Genomic DNA, 19,399 nt, shown 5'->3' with positions numbered 1-19,399 from the left:
ATGTCGAGTTCGAGGTGATGATGATGATGATGATGATGATGATGTCAAGCTGAGGGGCAGCAACTGCAACTTAGTCAAACCTCCGCGTCTACAAACCCACGACCAAGGTCACCAGCTATATATATATGTATGTATGTGACAAAGAGACACCCGCAACAACCGGCCTGCTGCTGGCGCTGACCGGGTCCTGCATGTTCCTCTGTCCCGGATGGCGCTTGATCAGGTATCCCGGGCCGGCGGTGCCACGAGCAAGCAACTAAAATCCTTGGATTATTCAGCCTGCGAGCTGCCCAGGCTGTCCAGACCCGGGGCCGGCGGCGGCGACGATGGAGACAAAGACGGCCTGGAAGACGGTGGAAGACGCATAGAAGAGGAAGAAGACGAGTCGAGGGACGAGATGAAACCGAAGAAGTCAGCATTAGATTACATATCGACACAAAAGCTAGCTACTACATCTTTGCCCGCCAGATACGAGATACCCCCCTGCGACAACCACCGTCCATTACGTTTCGTTTAGCAGATAGAGATGTGAGAGAAGGTCAGGGAACGATCGAGAAGGTTCTTTACAAGAAATTCTGGACGAGGCCGAGAGCGACAATGGCGGCGGCAGCTCCCTGGACGGTGTTGTGGGTGGCAGCACCAGTGTAGATTGGTGGGCTGGTGGCAGTTGGGCCGGTGTGAGTGCCAGTGGGAAGAGTGCCGGTGCGAGTTGGGAGAGTTCCAGTGGGCTTAGGAGCGCCGGTAGAGTGAGAACCGCCGGTGGGAGGAGTGCTGCCGGTGGGATAGGGGGCGCCAGAGGGCTTGGTGTTGCCGTTGCCATAGGTTGGAGGGAGCTCGACGTTGTGCTGTTTGGCACACTCCTTGGGGTCAAGTCCCTGGAAAAGCAGTTAGCAGCCTGCCTGTTGATACATATATACCACAAGAGTTAATGACTCACGTTGGGGCAGCAGTATCCCTTGGTCAAGCAGAAGCTTCCATTTGGGCAGGGGTCTATCAGATGGTCAGCAGGTGTTTGGTATCAGGAATGAATGGCTCGAATTCATGGACATACAGCCTTCAGAGCAGCAGAGATCACCCTCAGTTGGGTTGTAGCAGACCTTGCTGTCGGCACACAGCTCGTATCCAGCTCCAAAGGCGTCGACACAGTTCTTGCCGTGGCCCTGGGTGGTGCCAGGGATGAACGAAGAGCCACCGCTCTGACGGGCACGGAGCTCACGGAGAGCCTTCATGGTATGGGGCTCAACCTTGCGCCATTCTCCATCATCGGCCATGACGCCGCTCACGAGGAGGGCAGCAAGAGCAAAGATACCAGTGCGCATCTTGACGAAGATCTGGATTAACGGATTAAGAAGATATTAAAGGGTATAAAGAAGGTATGTGCTGAGACTTTTCTTGCTTGCTGGCTTGGAACAAACGAATGACTGATTCTGAGATGGGGAAATAGATATATAAATCCCCCGGGCGGGCCTTGAGCTCCCTCTTATACGTCTCACCTTTCCTCTATGGGCTTGGGCGGCTGAAACCAGGCAAAAGGCAGACGAGCTGTTCACGGCCATGAACAAATTGCTTAGGTTCAGCCATTCGTCTCCGTAACCAGTACCATCGCAGCTGGAAACGAGGTCTGGTCCATATGTCAATGTGCTTGTTTACCCCTTTTTACCCTTCAGGCTCCCTGGTGGGCTCTAAGCCGCAGCCACGAGAAGATATAAATAGTTTTTTTTTCCCTACCGTCCATTCATTCTTCCCCGTACCCATACTAGTTAGAAGCCCGTCCATCCCCCAGGTAATTTGTCGGTTAGCACCCGAGATTGGCGGCTGCCGAAAAAATGCCCGTTTGATCGAACAGAGACATCTCCTGCTCACCGTTCCTTTCTTCATCGTACAAGAAGCCGCCTCTTGAAGAGGGCTTTTTTAGTAGACAGCCTAATTCCTTCATCAATAATACTAACTACGAATGAACACACCAGACGGAACGATGCGAGGCTGACACGAAGACCACACCCGTTGAGTTAACCTTCTGACCAGCCATCACCAAGCTAGCTGTATGCATCCTTGACCAGGCCCAGGCTCAAGCCATCCAGTCAGCCTTTCAACTGCAACTGGCCAGCAACAAACGAAGCTCAAAAAAAGGGGCAATATAAGCATCCAATACGAACAAGTTATTCATCAAGCTAATTTAACTTAAGCTATCTGAACAGTCGTGGTTCAATTACAGGTCGCTTGCACTGCCCGAAACAAAAAAGAGAGTATTCAACTAAGCAGCCCTGGACAAGAAAGTAACTCACAGCTTCAAGCCCAACACATCAATCATCTCTGTGCCGGAGCCCTCGTCAAACGATTAACTAGTTAAATGGACTATGCGGCAGCTGGCTGAGAATTAACCTTGGCCTCTGTGGTGCCAGACTTGGATTTAAAAGTCATCGTCTCATTGGCATTGATAACCAACTCAGTCACCTCGTTTGCATCCTCATCCCGCAACTGATGACGCACTAATCCCTCTAGGCTGTTCGAATTAAATGCTCGATCCGTCGTCGACCTTGCCAGCGCAGTAGCTAGCTGTGCGCCTTTAGAACCTGGCTCGCTGCCTGTAGCGAGGGCTTCTTCAACCCTCTGGATCTCCTCTCGAGACTGTTTGTCTAGCATATCGACCGGAAACATCGACTCGCTTGGTTCGCAGTGCCAGAGCGCCTGCAGGTCCTCGCTGTACCAGACGGCAAGCCACGAGCTGTCACCGCCAGCATTGGAACTGAAGCCAGAGCCGGCTGGGTATTCGACTTCCATTTCAGGCATGGATGCTTTGCCCGGCTGCACCATTGCCCATTCTTGATGGCTCTTGTGGCTATTGCTGCTGCCTGGGCACTTGTGAATCACCGAGATGGCGACGATAGGCCTGGTGGTATTGTTCACTACTCTGACACGGGCTCTTTTCGTGTTTTCCGCTTGCCCAGACACCAGATTAGCGGCTCCTTCCATGGCGGACTTGATTGAGGCGAGCATGTTTGTGCCTTGACCAAGGAGAAACGCCTTGAATGTGCGTTGCGAGATTCTGCCTCTTCTTCTTCTTCCTTTAATGAAGAGATTTTGCACGGCAGTTCTCTTGAGCTCCAGCGTAGACGATCACATTATATACAACCCTCGAATAACGGCTCGAAGGCTAGCTGACTCGAGGTAGTGAATGACTCTCTGTCGCATGACAAGATCTGCCGCTTCTTGACTATCATTGCCAAATTGTAGCAGCCCGTTCCAAGTATATCCATAATGACCCGTCGAATCAAACTGGGGAGAGATCCGGATCTGCACGGGTACTTACCTTGTTTCGATGCATGAAGGACCACATGGTTTCACACCTTTGGTCTTGACCTGCCTTCGATTGTGTATCAGGCGGAAGATGGCCCCGATAAGGTTGATCATCCTGACCTCTTTTCTAGTATTCTGGAATCGCAAAGTCTCTCTCTTGCCCATAAAGTTATCAAGTAATATAAACAACATGCGTAGTTCTGAATGCGCATGAACCTAACAGTTCATCAACACCGATTTCAGGAAACTTGGAAGATTCCCAGCAATAGATTGGCTGGATTTATGTACACTTTCTGAAATCATGAGGTATCGGTGCTTAACACATTCAAATCTAAGGCACCTGTAGTTATGATTGCGCTGTTGATACAACTGCAACGGCGACGTAGGACGGAACATTTCCAGGGATAGAGAACCAGCAGCACTTCTAGAGTAGCTCTTATAATGACTCGAATGAATTCAATACATGAGTTATCACACTGAAACGTTCCAAAGATCACGATAGCAACTTCAGCTCCCGATAGATATCAGAAACAAGCTTATTGCCTGTTCGAAGATAGCCTGCTAGCCGTTTCTGTCTCCGTAGTCTATTTTTCGCATGACTGGGAATTATCAATTCAAAAAAAAAAAACTAGCCCTTCTCGACGTTTGTAAGTATGATTATCGCAGTTCATGTTTTTGACTGAATATCAAGCATGATTAAGATTAAGGAATCCAAAACTGGGATTTGAAAGGTCTTGAAGCCCCCTAAACGAAAAATACTCTTTCGTATTCACACATGTCAACAGCTCAATTTCAACAGCTCAATATTAAACCGTTTGGATCACTTGAGGCTAGGTATGTGGACGAGAGCAGGGTATCACAATGAAGGCGTGGTACTCGGGTAGCCTCTCTTTTCTCATAAACATCAATATAGTACTTCTATAATGCAGCCCCTGTGGCGTACATCAATAACACAGGTTTCATCTGCCATGCTCCATCTTAACCCTCACTTATCGGCCTCGTCTTCATTTGCATCGTTGTTGTTGTCATTGTTGTTGTCGTCGATTTCGTTCGTCAAAATAAAAGTCAAAGTAAAAATAAGAACTATGGCACGTGACATCGAGCACGGGCCATCCGCTGCGACTAAAAACCTCCATCAAAAGCATCAAAGGCATCAAAAGCGCTCAAGAAGAAGTGCAAGAAAAGTGACAGCGGACGTGAAGTGAGACAACGCAGAGGATATTCCCAGAGATGACTGCTTTGTCGTGCTAATTATACGCACCGACCGCCCTTTGAACCCGTTTACAGCGCTGGTCCTCTACCGTTTCTTTGCTTTTACCAGGATAGGACGTGTGTAAGAGAAGCAGGATGTATAATCCATACCAAGGTAAGTAGGACTGGCCAATTTACTCGTTTGTTGCGAATGCTAACCGTTTGTCTATAGCTACAGGGCCGTATGGCCAACCGCCAGATTTTGGGAGCTATCCTGGCGCGCCCCCAGGCCTTGGTGGTGAGCTTCGCCTGTCCTCTTTAGTCCCCTTTGACCGCGTAACTTGCACATTGTATAGCTAACCTGTGGTTTCTTATCGTTGAAAAGGTCCGCCAGGATTGGCACCTCCGGGTATGGCACCTCCAGGGACCGGTGCACCACCGGGAATGCAGCAGCACAACGCCCAACAGCCAGGCAGGCCCGGCGGCTTTCCACCAAACTTCCAGCCTCCTGCGAACATGCCAAATATCAATTTCTCCGCGCCTGTAATTCGCCTAGGCACTTCAGGCCCTCCTAAATCGACGACTCCGCATGAAAGTGGCCGTGAGCGGGGTGGAGATGCGGGAGGGCGTAGGGGAGGCCAGCACCACGCAGCTTCAATAGAATCGCAGCGTCAGAATATACGCGAAGCGATCATGCAGCTGCAACCGCCGACAAAGGATGAAATTGTACGCACGATTTTTGTTAGTGGTATAACTGAAGGCACAGGTGGTGACGAAGGCGTTGAACGCATTCTGCGATCGGCGGGTAACCTCAGGCGCTGGATTCGGGCAACTGATGCGGACAATAAGCCTTGCAAGTTTGGTTTTGCAGAGTACGAGGACCCAGAAAGTCTTAATACTGCTGTCGAGGTGCTAAGGGATATCGAAGTTCCTGTCAACAAACAGCGGCCGTCTGACGGTGAAAAGGACGATGAAGAAGTTGAAATGAGTAAACTAATGGTAAGTTTAAATATCCTATTATTTGTTTTTCTTTGTAGTGCTAACAAGTTTGTAGGTTGTTGTCGACGATAGCTCCCTTAAATACCTTGAGCAGTATGAGTCCAACAATACCCAAGAACCGGAAGCAGTACATTCACGTCTCGAAACCGCGAGAAAGAATCTTGCGGCTGTTTTAGCAGAACTTACCAACCCTTCTGCTCAAGTCAAAGGAGAGGGAGTGGATAAGGATGGTGATACGGCGATGGGTGATGGAGAAAAGCAGGCTGATGGTACTTCTGCTGAAGTGATTACCATTCCGATCACTGTGGAGGATGAGCTTTCAGATATCCCTGCTGAGATGAGAGAAACTGTTGCAAAGGAGATTGCGGCATTCCGTGAAAGGAGCAATCGTCGGGATCTCGAGCGACTGAAGCGAGAAGAGGAGATCGAGTCTCTAGAGCGAGCTAGGAATGCTGGTCATTCGCGTTCGAACAGACTGTCGTCTCCATCGCGTTCAACGTCTGGCCCTGCTGGCGGCGCTAATGGGATTCCACTTGGGCCCCGTGATAGAAGTGTACCAAATGCCCCATCTGGACCAAAGGGATATGGACACCAAATTCCAAAGGACTACCAAAAGGGTGTATCGTTTGTCAACAATGAAACGGAGATTATTCCGGAAGAGGACGATACTGATGCAAGCGATTCTGAGGTAGAAAGAAGGCACCAGGAGAAGCGAAATGCAGAACTGGAGAAGCAAGCTTTAGATCAGGAAAGACGGTGGCTAAACCGCGAAAGAAGCAGAACAGCTGCTGTGGAGAGAGAAAAGAATCGAGAGCGGGAAGAAGGACAGCGTGCGGAAGAAGAGAAGCGAGCTATGGCAAAACGGTTACGGGAGTGGAATGATGATACGGAAGCAAGCCGGAAGGTAGAAGAATACTATGCTGACCGTGGAGTGTGGATTCGCAAGCGTGCTACATTCCGGAATCGGGAGGCTGCCATGGACGAAGCCGACAGAGCGGCCGAGGAGCGAGAAAAGGCTAAAGAAGCCCAGCAACAAGAACAAGCTCGCGGTATGGCAGAAGACTTCCTCGCCCGCCAAGCTCAAGAGATGGAATCTCGCAGCCAGCCGCGCAAGGAGCCTCAGCGATTCAAGTTATCTCTTGGAGCCGCTGCTCAGAAAGCTCAACGAAGGACCGTTGCTGAGGTTGAGGGCCTGCTTGAAGACGAAGAAGATTCCTCTGCAACTGCCAGACGCCCCCTTACAGATATCAAATTCGATTCTATTGCCGAAACCGCAGGGCTCACTGATGAAGAACGTGCTCAGGCTGCCAGGCAACTCGCAGCCGAGATCCCTTCAGATAAAGAAGGTCTCTGGCAGTGGGATGTTAAGTGGGAGTTTGTGGACGAGGCAGTCCTTAGCGACCAGCTCAAACCTTTCGTTGAGAAGAAGATCATGGAGTATCTCGGTGTCCAGGAACAGATGCTGGTTGATGTTGTGGAGGAACATATCCGGAAGCGAGGTAACCCTCAGGATCTCGTGGAGCAGCTTGAAGGGGTAAGTTTTCCATATCCTTGTTGTTTATTGTCTCTATCGGACCTGCTAACGTATCTATTCAACTAGGCACTTGACGAAGAGGCAGAGGTTCTGGTGAAGAAGCTGTGGCGTATGATTGTGTTCTTCTCTGAGAGCGAAAAGAGAGGCCTCTCAAGCTAGTTCTTAGTATAAGCTGTTTCTCTTCTCGGAGATATCTGTAAACTAGAAATGAAACTACTGACACTTTTCCTGTTCTTTGTTTGCTTTATTGGTTTTGGCTGTTTTAAAGCATATAACTTCCATGGCAAGAATTACGAAATTAGTGAGCCCAATTAGCTCGCGGATCAGATAAGATAAAAATAAATTTAACCATGCAAACTTTACAACCTTACAACAACATCACTATGCTAATCACATTTGACAAGTCAATCCAGAAATAAGCTGAAGAGAATAGACATATAAATTAGTGAATGCTCAAATGCTTCGTGATTCGTGTCCTATGCAGTCATCAACCGTTTACTTCACAAACGCCGTTTTGAAACAATACCCAAATTTTTCCAAAAGTCATTATCACATATCCTCCAATCATTAACCGTTATTGATCGTCAAAGAAAACCATCGACTAGCAGTGTGGCCGTGGCTTGAGGTCCGTCTCAGTCGGTATATTATCGATAAATCCGTGTGCGAATTGAAGGAATCGGAAACAGTCCGCGAAATTGGTCATTAGGCCCAGGGAGATACGAATGCCTCCGCCGGTTTTCATACCCATGTCAAGCAGGAATTCGTCGAATGTCTTCGGGTTGCCCTCTTGCTCCTTCGCTGCGGCTTCTTGGTTGAATGCGTTGAGCAGAGCTTCTTCAGTGAGGTAGAATGCAGCTTCACTGGCGCCGGGGTTGCAGAAGCATCCTGTGCGGAGGGAAAGATTAATAGGGAGAGCACGTTTGTCCACAACACGCTCATCTATGACGCGGCCAGTAGGATCGAAGAAGTTCAAGGTTATAGTTCCGCCGCGGTTGACGGTGTTTTGGGGTCCGTATACGATAACGACGCGTTGGCCGTTGGAATGGCGGAGTTCGAGGAGGCGATCGATGAGCCAGCCAGCGAGCAGCTTGACACGGCTGCTAATAGTCTCCATACCGATGCTGGATAGATGGTTAAGCCCGATCTCGACGGCGGGAAGACCGAAGAAGTCGACACTACCATCTTCGAATACCTCGTGCCACTTCCGAGCCACAACCAGGTTCTGGTCCCCGTCAGAGCTGTCGGTGCTATCAAGCAAATTCATGGTCATGGTAGGGACTTTTCCACTTGATACCCATGGGCGCTGGAGTTTCGCCAACGTCTGTTTGCGAGCTATCAGACAGCCGATACCAGAGGGATACCCAAACATCTTGTAAAACGAAATTGGGACAAAATCGGGATGCCATTGGGACAAGTCTAGACGATTTGCCGGAACAAAGCTGGCAGCGTCTAGGACAACATCCCATCCATGAGCTTGGGCTTCTTCAATCCATTTCAACGAATGCTGGACACCGCTGAAATTTGATTGGGCAGGATATGCAAAAAGTCGATGGCTATCGGAGCTGGTGCAGATCGATTTTTTTAGGAACGCCTCATCTATATTCAGATTCGGTGGCATAACAGGTACATGGGTGATGGGTGTTCCCTTGCCACGGGCAAATTCCCGAAGTCCCTGAACAGAATTGTGGTTGTCCCACAAGAGGAGCAGTTCGCCTTGTGGCGTAAATGGGTAAGATTCTCCTACCAGCTTAAGGGCATGGGATGCGTTGGCTGTGAAGATGAGCTCATACTCGTCCGGAGAGGCCCGGAAGAATGAAAGGACGTGTTCTCTGATTCGCTGGATTGCAGCTGCGTTCGAAGTCGAGCTGGAATCGCTGTAGATGCTGGACCGAAGCAGGTCGAAGTGTGTTCGGAGCTGCTTCTCACCGTACAAGCCTGCGCCAGTATAGTCTAGATACACATGGTCCTTCAAGGGTGTGTACTCTGTTGCACGCAGGGTATCGATCTCCTTCGTCTCCTCAAACGTCGGGCTAGCCCTTCTAAAATGCCGTTCGGCTTTCTTCAGTGCTCGGCGTTGCTTCCACTTGGTTAATAGTCGGGGTCTTCGGCGCTCCTGATCCTCAGGTAGCTGACGGCTTATGCAGGAGCCCATGCTTCAAGGAGAAAACAAAATAAAAATAAAGAATCAAACGACAACACAATCGCTATTAACTGCAGGAAGAAGACAAATGTCATGGGGAGCTGGAATATGGGTGAAGAAAAGTGATTTCCTAGCATAGACCATGCCTGGTATTTAAGGAGGTCGCCCAATTGCTCGACCGAGCAGCACAGCGGCTGCTTGCCCGTTGGCATGCATCTTCCACCCCCCCCACCCCGTCACCTGAACAGGTAGTAGCTCAGGGAACGGAGTCTGGCGTATATGCATGGGTTCAACTTGGATGCAGGTTACTCCGTACCCTCGACTTCGACCAAATTCCCCGGTCGAGGCGCTTCGTAAAGCGTTCCCTATCGGGGTTAGCGCCTCCGCTAGCGTGTCTCATTATAGACGGGACTCTCCGCTTGGACCTTCACTTAAACCTTAATATGGCTCCACTCTTTCGTATTAGCTAATCTATATTTATTCATTTGTTTTCCCAAGCCTTAGTATCAAATTATTCGGAAAGGACTTAACCCACGCCATATTAATAATTCGCCATAACATCGCAGTTATACACGAGAAAAGCAAGAAGGCTTTAGCCTCCTTTTTTTTTTTGGTGATGTTAGTACTCCGTATCTCTTGCACCACTTGTGGCCATTTGATGCTCTGACAAGCTGGTTCCTGGTATTTGGGACGGATCTTCTGCTCGATGCAGCCATGTTCCGTTCTCCGGACCTTCATGCTCGAGTTACTGACTCAACGCGTCATCTCCATTGCTCCAGCGCATCCTGTGGCACGAGATCAATAAGACAAAATGTGTGCCAAGATCTTTCTCTACGCAGGTTTCGTCGTGATGCAATCGATTCCCCTGAAACGACCCCAAAAAATATTGGCAAGCGAGGCGGCTCCGAGTACCATATCACATTCGGTCATACCCGTCCAAAGAGCTCCTGGAGAGGCAATAATAGCGTCAGCGTTCCGTTCATTTTAGGTATTAAAGCTAAGGGCTCCGCATAAGGTCCTTACAAGGCGGGAACCACAGGGACCGGCCATGCCCCCTAAGAAAATATAAAGGTCTTATCTCAACTCGGCTCATAACGTGGCGGCGCGTTCACAGTTCCGTCTCCAAGAGATCGGCTCGCTTTTTGAGGCAGAAGATGGTCATGTTCGGGCGACGAATTATCTATCGCGAGACTGGTGGCTAGGACAGAGCCAGCTTGGGCGGGTTAGTTACCCCTAGGGCCAGTCTCCCCTGAGAAGAAATACATTAGGGGCCTGACCGCGTTGTAGCCGGAGATTACTACGTACAATAGCATGAAAGTGGATGCAAGAGACCCCTCCGAGCGTTAACCATGAATTTCCTTCGCAAAATATTCATGGATGGAAGTATAGTCTCTTTGTCTGACTTACTTCCTCTGTCCGTCTGTTGACCATGCTCATGGGCGCCTGGCATTCAGCAATCCTAATACGAACGAACTACTTAGATACTACAGCCTTAGAGCATGAACTATTCGGGTCTCGTCCCTGCAGCAGTCACAGTGGACCTTCAGGGGTATATAGTCACCCCTATATTATTGTGCAGAGCACACCCAGGTTTATCTAGGATGCAACCTGTTGCTGGCGGTTGATCCCTTCCACCATGGAATTTGTTCAGGAACCCCATGCTCTACCTGGGATCTTCGTCGCCTATTCAAGGGTTATTCTTCCAGGGGAACAGGACCAGCATCTACCTCAGGATTCGGTTTACACATCGATTAACCAACTAGAGGCCATTCTTATAACATTCTTCCAAAATAAGGCCCCGGTTTCCGTGGAGCTGCGGGCATATTAACCGTTAACTAATAATGATTTCACAGCCCCTTAATGCCCCTTAAATGCTTAGGATGTCAACTTAAGATGTGATATGACTAATCATCCTTAATTATGCCCCTATTTTTAGTAATGAGCCACTAGTAATAGTTGTTGATTGGCCAAGAAGGCTGGACAAAAAACAATTAACTGGCCACTAGGAGCGCAGCGCTTCGGAAATCGTTGATATGCAAATGATTGCCCTATTAGGCAATGTACCGGGCCATCAAAAATACATCGCGAAGTCTTTTTCAACTTTCACCCTTTGACACCCCGATATATTCGCTTCACTACCCGGCTTGCTGGCCTTGCAGGGCTTGCATGCACGAAAAAACTTGGCCTGCCAGCATGCATATCAGAGTGGCTTCGCTGTTAACTTAACTGCTTGGAAGAGTCTCGCCTCGTTCCCAGTCAAAGCTCCACCGTCTGGCGTCCTGGAGATGGTCTGCATCGGGAGCAGCCACCGCAGCCAATGGATGACCATCGGTACGGATTATTGAGCATATTACGTCGTGCTGCAGACGGCCGGCGGGCGAGTGTTTTTATGCTTTTCTCAGTTAATTTGACAGCATACGGAGTACGATCCTGACCTCAACATGGGTGCTGGTGCTGGTACTAGATGCAGATGCATGCAACACGGCTGCTTCAAGGATGCAACGCGGCCACAGAAAGACCAAGGAACCAGGGGAAATGCCGCGTTGAGACATTTATAAAGCAATGCTGCTATGAAAAGGGGGCCAACAGCTGAAGGGATGTCTATATATAAGTATGTCTATGGGTCCAATGTTTCTGTTTCTTTAATTAGAGGCATCCGTTCACTAACCTTTACCTAGGCTTTAACTGATTTACCTTGCCTCTACCGAGCCCGAGTCTTCGAACTAGAGACCATTTTTAACTGGCCTTAACCGGCCTTGCTCTTGCCGGGCCTTTTCCCGGGCTTTTCCCCTCCTCCCCGCCTCTGCAGGCCCTTGCTAGGCTTTGCCTTAGGCCTTGCTTTGGCTTCCCTGGGCAGCGCAAGGACCCAGAAGCCACCGGACATCTCTCCACCGTTTAGCGCCCGCTTACTTATATAACTAACTTACGAGCTGGCCGAGAAACCAGAAAAGGTGACAGGTCGCATCTCTGCCGCACCATTTTCCACATCTGAGATAGCATCAAGCGCAAAAAAAGGAGCCAAATCTTCGATCACCCAGAGGGATCTTGCAGTAGTTCAAACAGAGCGCATCAACAGCAAATCCCACAGCCGCATACGCAGCTTTCGAGACGAGACGACCAGCATGAAGATCACGGGCTTCACTTCGCACGATGTGCGCTTCCCTGTATGTTACTATGCCTTTTACTCCGTACTTGTTGCTTTCTTTCTGGGGGCCGGGAAAGGATCTCCCTTTACTCACGACGGAATCCTCCGTATCTACTCCGTGCCTTATGGCCTTGTCCTATAGTGTTCCTTCGCTAATGAGTTGCGCCTGACCATTGGGAATTACTCTTAGACATCGCTGGACAACACTGGCTCCGATGCTATGAATGCAGCTACTGACTACTCGGCCGCCTACTGCGTGCTACAGACTGACTCGACCCACACAGGTCATGGCATGGTATGTATGTGGCCACCTTGTCCTGTACAGCAAAATAATAGCGCCTTGACTTGTCATTGCCTCTCAGCTCTGATCACTCACCCAAACCGTCGGGTCTACCCTTTGCTTTTTTGCCTTTTTTTCATGTTCCGCTCCTGCAGGCTGACTAGAAAATATCGCCCGTAAAGACTTTTACCATCGGCCGAGGTAATGAGATTGTTTGCACGGCCATTGATGCGCTGGCAACACTACTGGTTGGAAAAGAGCTTGAATCTCTAACCGCTGATTGGGGCAAGACATGGCGCTATCTGGTGTCAGACAGCCAACTAAGATGGATCGGCCCTGAAAAGGGCGTCATCCACCTTGCGCTCGGAGCCATCGTCAATGCTCTGTGGGATCTATGGGCAAAGACCCTCAACAAGCCTGTCTGGAGGGTTGTCGCGGACATGACGCCCGAAGAAGTGGTGAAATGCATTGACTTTAGATACATTACTGACGCCCTTACACCTGAGGAAGCCATCAAGTTACTTCGGGAGGTGGAGCCTGACAAGAGGCAGAGAATTGAGGAGGCGGAAAGTAACCAAGCAGTTCCGGCATATACGACCAGTGCTGGCTGGCTCGGCTACAATGAGGAGAAGGTGAAGAGCCTGCTTGAGAAGAGTGTCCAGGATGGGTACCGTTATTTCAAACTGAAAGTTGGCGGAGACCTGGACATGGATAAACGGCGATTGGCGATCGCTCGGGATGCCATTGGATACGACAAGGGAAATGTTCTGATGATCGATGCCAATCAGGTATGTCAACCCATTTTTTGTCATGTTTTCTTGTCAAGACCATTTGCCCTATACGGATGACCTTTCGCCTAAATAAGCGAACTGCACATTTATACAAAGCAACAGTCCTACGACTCAGAAGTATATGGTCAAGCCAGATTGATAGTCATCATTCCAGAGTTATTAACTGTGCGTTTAGGTGTGGTCAGTTCCCGAGGCCATCTCCCATATGAAGGAGCTTGCGCAGTTCAAGCCGTGGTTTATCGAAGAGCCCACTTCTCCAGACGACATTCTAGGCCATGCAGCCATCCGTGAAGCCCTTCAAGACACGCCTCACGGCGCCATTGGTGTCGCAACTGGAGAAATGTGCCAAAATCGTGTGATGTTTAAACAATTTCTCCAGTCAGGCGCTCTCTCGGTCGTCCAGCCGGATGCATGCCGAGTTGGCGGCGTCAACGAATGCCTAGCCATCCTACTACTGGCTCGTAAATTTGGTGTCCCTGTCGTGCCCCATTCAGGAGGCGTAGGCCTGCCGGAGTACACCCAGCATTTGAGTACGATTGACTATGTAGTGATGACGGGGAAGAAGAGTGTGCTGGAGTATGTGGACCACTTACATGAGCATTTCGAATATCCGGCTCGGGTGCGGAACGGGTATTACGTTACACCCATGGAGCCTGGGTATAGTGTGCAGATGAAGGCGCATAGCATGGAAAAATACTCCTTTCCGGGGGAAGATGGAAAGAGCTGGTGGAGATCTGAAGAAGCGAAGCCAGTCTTGCAGCGTGCTCGTGTGGTTTGATCCAACTGTTGACATAAGTTACGAGTTATCTGTAATCCTCAATTTATGGGCCCGGCCCCATTTATCCTCCGTGACTAGTGGCTTACTCTGGCCTATATTTTATAGAGGCGTACCAGCATATCAGAAATCTATTGATTTTCCAGGTAGGGGTATGGAAATAGTTAAGTGAACTATTTCATAGCAGACGGCCTGTTGGTTGGTAATCAGAGGCGTGTCCCCCTGGCCTCCAGGAATGCGGCCAGTAAATGAGATAACTCTGAGACTCAGGCAATCATTTGTTCTAGAAAAAAACCGGGGTATCGTATCCCTGCAAGTGTTGGCTGATAAGAGGCGAAATAAGTATATGCATCGGAGCGAGGGGCCAAACGATGACCTTGTAGGAAAAAACGCCCCCTAGACAGCCCACACATACAGCAATGCAGGAGATCTTTGACGATGTACAGAGTACGGAGTACTCCGCAATTATCCTGACGGATCACCATGCATTGACGGCAACCTCGGGCCAGTCAAATTCGCAGGAGAGATAAACGGAAATCAAAGTGCGTATACGTACAATTGCCCTGTATTTTAATTGCCCGTCGCAAAAACAAGGCACATATATCGCCGGAGTCAACTTTAACATAACAGGAGAGGACTAGATCCAAAGATGAAGCCACAAGATAAACATACTTCCACCGGAAGCCAGTTTCAGGTCTACCAAAGCCATAAGGCTGCAGCTTCAGAGTTGGGAGGTGGACTGTGACACCACATGTAGAGATACCCAATATCGTACATACCCATAAGTATACACTCACCGAGAACATGTGAACTACCGCCACTGAATGCCAAAAATTTTTGATCCGGACTTCTTGCCCGCACCGGCGTTCTCGAGATAAACTCGGCGATGACCTAGATTCATTCAATCATTCAGCCGCGCATTTTGGTACACAAGGCTGAGGATAAGGATGGAAGTTCAATCCTTTCGCTTACCTTTAACATCTAGGGCGAGGAGGTGGTATTCGAAATCACTCTGTCCAGCCATCTTGACCAGGTGGACCAACACCACACCATCGTTGAGTGGGCCGCTGACCTGTGATGGTTTGTTAGGTGTGAGAATTCGGTCAAATGGACCACGGAGAAGATAATGACGTACGTGGAAATTCATCCTCATATGCTCGTTGCCTTTACTATCTTTGTCAATTGTGGTGCTTAAAGGATTGGTTAGCAGCCGTTGTGTCTCCGTATTTGCAGGCATTGGGCTGTTTACGCAATTGGACGGTTTCTCGTCCACTTGTTCCATGACGTCTCCCCATAGGCTCGGATCTGCTTCCTATCTCCAAGAAGAGCCAAACATTCGTCGCTATCTTTCACGCGATTCACTGCACGATTGAATTGGTTCGTCTTGCTGTCAGGCGCAAATACGTCGAGGTATAGAAACGTGAAAACTCCGCACTGCAATCGATACCCCAATTAGTATATATTTCTCATAACCCCTCCGTATTAGGCAGCTCAAATAGCTGCAGTAGTCTCCATCCATACTAACCGTCATCGCAGCCCCGGCCAAAATGACGAGAAAATTGACAGATTGCTGTGTAGCTCGTGCAGCCTTTTCTGCACGCGAAAGTTGTCCCCATTTGACCGCACCGTCATCGCTGGTTACAGTAATCGACTTCCTCGGTGACTGTCCATTTTTCGAGCTACCCAGACTGCTCTGGGTCGCATAACGGTTATATCGTATAAGGATTGGAGTAACCAGGCTGCTGCTGCTGCTGCTGCTGTTCCGGGCCAGGCGCACGAGCAGAGAATCAGGTCGAAGCGGGCGAAATCGGGCTGGAGAACTCATGGTGCTGTAAATGAACCATTATCTGTCAGAATATCAATTCCCAATGCTTCCATGAGCTGCCCTTCAGCTCACCATCTTCCTCTTCGTCTTTTCTTCCCCGTCGTTGCTGTGTTTGAAGCAAAAAGCTCGAAACTCTGCTTCTGCCGTCTGGAACCTTTAAACTTACATAAGCAATGGATTATATCATCTGCTTATCTAATTCTTACATCAGCTGTATCTCTAAATACCACGTGATATCCAAAAACGGTAAGGTGCGGCGAGGGCGGCCAGAGTGGCAGAATCGAACGCTTTTACGAAGTTGAAACTCCTTTTTTTGATGTCTTTTCGCCTTCAACGACTTCGCTCTTCTGCTAGGCCTGCTGCCGCTGCTCAGAAACCCGGAGACGATACCAGGCACACTGCAGAACCTGACCATGAGTGCTACAAAGGCGCAGTCTCAGAAAATCTTTGAGAAACTAAAGACCAAACCCGCAAACAAGGTACCGTGTCTCTCTCCCCGCCATTCCGCTTCTCCGCCCCTGACAGTTCCAACGGCTACTAACCTCAGCTAGATATGTTTTGATTGCGGGTCGAAGAACCCGACGTGGTCGTCGGTTCCCTTTGGAATATACCTTTGCCTTGACTGTTCGTCGAATCATCGAAACCTCGGCGTCCATATCTCGTTTGTTCGCTCAACCAATCTTGACCGTGTGTTTCACCGCCCATTACAGATCCTCGGTGTCGATCGCACATACTAATGGGACATTGATTATAGAATGGCAATGGGAACAGCTACGCGTTATGAAAGTGGGCGGAAATGAGTCGGCTACCAAATATTTCCAGTCACATGGCGGGACGGCTGCGTTAAACAGCAAGGACTCCAAAATAAAGTATACTTCCAGTGCAGCGGTGAAGTACAAAGAAGAATTGAAGCGGCGAGCAGCTCAAGATGCAGAAGAGTATGTCTTGCATCCCTGTCTGGATGGACTTTGGGCACCAGTCATGTGGTGTAATGCTTGCAGCCCTCATGTGGCTAACTTAATATAGGTATCCTGAGGAGGTAGTGATCACGGATGTGGCTGCAACAGCTACCCCAGAAGGCTCATCCACACCCGCTGGCGATCCGGATGATGATTTTTTCTCATCTTGGGACAAACCATCCATCAAAAGACCAAGCAACCCCCCTTCACGTGTTGGCACACCGTCCTCTGGAGGCCGCAGCTCCCCTTTCCTCACTCCAGGGCCCAACGGTAACGGATCGCGACCCAAATCTCCACTTTCTAGCACCGAAAAGGGCAATGCTTCTCCCCCCCCTGTCGCTGTCCGGACGGCAACAGCTGTCCGCAAGGGACCAGCTGCCACTGGAAAGAAAACATCAGTTCTCGGGGCCAAGAAAGGACCTAAGCTGGGCGCAAAGAAGGTTGTTGGAGCAGACGCTATTGATTTTGACGAGGCAGAGAGAAAGGCAAAAGAAGAGGCGGAGAGAATTGCAAAATTGGGATACGATCCTGAGTCTGAAAGGGCTGAAGAGGAGGCTGCTACAAAAGGGAAATCTGCTTCATCCATAGTTTCTCCTACTCCAATAAGCCCCAGAACTAGCTTTGGAGCCACACGGAGTCATGACCGGAGTGCAAGTGAGGTTGAGAGATTGGGCATGGGTATGGGACGCCTTGGCTTTGGTCAAGTTGGAAAGCCCAAGGCTCCAGCTCCAAAGAAGCTGGGATTCGGTGCTGTTGGACATACTAATTCCGCAGTTGATGGTACGTGTAACTTGCTGATTCATCCATTATTTCTTTGCATTAATCACTAACGAATTCCATGCAGATGAAGAATTAGAGCAAACAAGATCCAAATTCGGCAACCAGAAGGGTATTTCGTCGGATGAGTTTTTCGGCAGAGAGCAGTTTGACCCCGTAGCTCAGGCCGAGGCTAAGACTCGACTCAGCAACTTTGAAGGCGCTACTTCGATATCAAGCAATGCTTACTTTGGCCGCCCTGAAGATGAACTTCCGGCTGGTGATGATTACGGCGACCTGGAAACGGCAGCCAAGGACTTTGTTCGGAAATTCGGGATTACCGCGGGCGATGATCTTGAGAATTTGACCAACTTGGTTGGTGATGGCGCTGTTAGACTTCATGGTACGTGAGGATTTAACCGTTTATCTCACTGAATTCTATTTCATTATATACACAGTCTGACGTCTTTTTTTCCGCAGGCGCTATCCGTCATTATCTCAATAGCTGATCTTAAACGCTGTTTCAGAGAATTTTACTATTAATCCTCTTCTTCCCATAAGTCATGATTCATCCCCAATTTCCCTTTTAGTATTTGGGCGCTCTCTTTCTCTCTCAAGCAAGTTTCCTCTCTAGCATCATGGAGTTTTTTCGGTCTGCTACTTTCCTAGCAAAAAGGCAGAGGGCAACTCTCGGCTTGGATTCCACCATGGGATGCTCTTGACCACTACTTGGGTCCAATCATAGCTTATGGGAGTTGGGAATATGTACTTGGAGGTAGGTGGGCAAGACGTGTTTTATGGTTTGTGGTCAGTGAATTAATGCGTGTGCGTGTACTTATTCGTTTCTCAACCCTCGCCTTCTCGGGGCTTTTTCTACTTTTTAGCCCCGTTTGTATTCGTTGAACACTCAATGTTGGCCTTGCAGTCTCGGTGCTCTTTCTGTTGGGCGATTTAAAAATGTATTTAGAATAGTTTGAATGACTTTATGTGTTCCAATTGTCTGCATTTTCCCATACTCCAAGTTTGATTCATGTCTACCCGTGAATAATTGTCTCTTCTAGCATGATATCAATTAAACATGTACATAATCCCCGTCCAGTACTTATATCTAAAGGGGGAAACTACATGTGACTTTTCAAATGTAGATCTTCAAACTGCCAATATAGCATGATTTATATCCTCTCTATTGCAATTCAATATAGCTAGAATTTCTATGGAAAATATGAGAACAAATAACTGAGAATCAAGCTATCTATTGTGTAAATAATTTGAGGCCCAGATTGCAGCTAGGTTAATACCCTCCCCAGTAATTGAAATGATACTCCTGAGATTGGTAATTAGAAATTGGTCATCAGTTAGGGTGACTGCTGGGTAAATTCTCCAATGTTAATTTAGTTATTAAGTGATCCCTCGAGCTACGAAATATACGATCAAGGTTATCATTTTAGTAAGGCCTGCACTTCCTATTACTTTGTACCCCTGGACTTGCCAAATAAGCTGGCGGGCCAGGTGGTTGAATCTAAGTTTCGGCCCGCCAGCACAGACTTCAACTTTGCTTCCATCAATTAGAATTGAAGCTGTTATTCACTTAATAATCACGGCGATAGATTGACGTTAATTAGGGGCTACATGATCAAAATAATAATCAGATATGAAAGAAACACCTACTCTATAGGGGCGTATTCCTATGCTAATAGCTTCAAATTG

General features: G+C 48.8%; 6 protein-coding genes across 6 annotated transcripts; 3 read left to right on the top strand and 3 right to left on the bottom strand.

Moving 5' to 3' along the window:
• Nucleotides 1–563: 563 nt before the first annotated feature.
• Nucleotides 564–1,319, bottom strand: ARB_05178 (uncharacterized protein; the record flags this gene model as incomplete). The annotated part of the gene is made up of 3 exons (XM_003016839.1): nt 564–875; nt 938–990; nt 1,052–1,319. 3 exons carry the CDS (start codon nt 1,317–1,319, stop codon nt 564–566), a joined length of 633 nt encoding a protein of 210 aa, XP_003016885.1.
• A 1,036-nt stretch (nt 1,320–2,355) lies between these two features.
• Nucleotides 2,356–2,997, bottom strand: ARB_05177 (uncharacterized protein; the record flags this gene model as incomplete). The annotated part of the gene is made up of 1 exon (XM_003016838.1): nt 2,356–2,997. One exon carries the CDS (start codon nt 2,995–2,997, stop codon nt 2,356–2,358), a length of 642 nt encoding a protein of 213 aa, XP_003016884.1.
• Nucleotides 2,998–5,181: 2,184 nt separating this feature from the next.
• On the top strand, nt 5,182–7,180 carry ARB_05176 (uncharacterized protein; the record flags this gene model as incomplete). Its single annotated transcript, XM_003016837.1, has 3 exons — nt 5,182–5,487; nt 5,543–7,021; nt 7,088–7,180. The coding sequence occupies 3 exons, from the start codon at nt 5,182–5,184 to the stop codon at nt 7,178–7,180; spliced, it is 1,878 nt and encodes a 625-aa protein (XP_003016883.1).
• A 442-nt stretch (nt 7,181–7,622) lies between these two features.
• On the bottom strand, nt 7,623–9,173 carry ARB_05175 (uncharacterized protein; the record flags this gene model as incomplete). Its single annotated transcript, XM_003016836.1, has 1 exon — nt 7,623–9,173. The coding sequence occupies one exon, from the start codon at nt 9,171–9,173 to the stop codon at nt 7,623–7,625; it is 1,551 nt and encodes a 516-aa protein (XP_003016882.1).
• Nucleotides 9,174–12,283: 3,110 nt separating this feature from the next.
• Nucleotides 12,284–14,155, top strand: ARB_05174 (uncharacterized protein; the record flags this gene model as incomplete). Its single annotated transcript, XM_003016835.1, has 4 exons — nt 12,284–12,325; nt 12,497–12,601; nt 12,751–13,374; nt 13,553–14,155. 4 exons carry the CDS (start codon nt 12,284–12,286, stop codon nt 14,153–14,155), a joined length of 1,374 nt encoding a protein of 457 aa, XP_003016881.1.
• A 2,602-nt stretch (nt 14,156–16,757) lies between these two features.
• Nucleotides 16,758–18,326, top strand: ARB_05173 (uncharacterized protein; the record flags this gene model as incomplete). The annotated part of the gene is made up of 4 exons (XM_003016834.1): nt 16,758–16,915; nt 17,004–17,716; nt 17,781–18,095; nt 18,283–18,326. The coding sequence occupies 4 exons, from the start codon at nt 16,758–16,760 to the stop codon at nt 18,324–18,326; spliced, it is 1,230 nt and encodes a 409-aa protein (XP_003016880.1).
• Between the last annotated feature and the right edge of the window lie 1,073 nt (nt 18,327–19,399).

This window comes from Trichophyton benhamiae, assembly GCF_000151125.1.
Source record: "Trichophyton benhamiae CBS 112371 chromosome Unknown contig01989.5, whole genome shotgun sequence".
NCBI classification, from domain to species: Eukaryota; Fungi; Ascomycota; class Eurotiomycetes; order Onygenales; family Arthrodermataceae; genus Trichophyton; species Trichophyton benhamiae.
The sequence above is the reverse complement of the archived record's forward strand: the minus strand, read 5'-3'. Positions and strand labels throughout refer to the sequence as shown.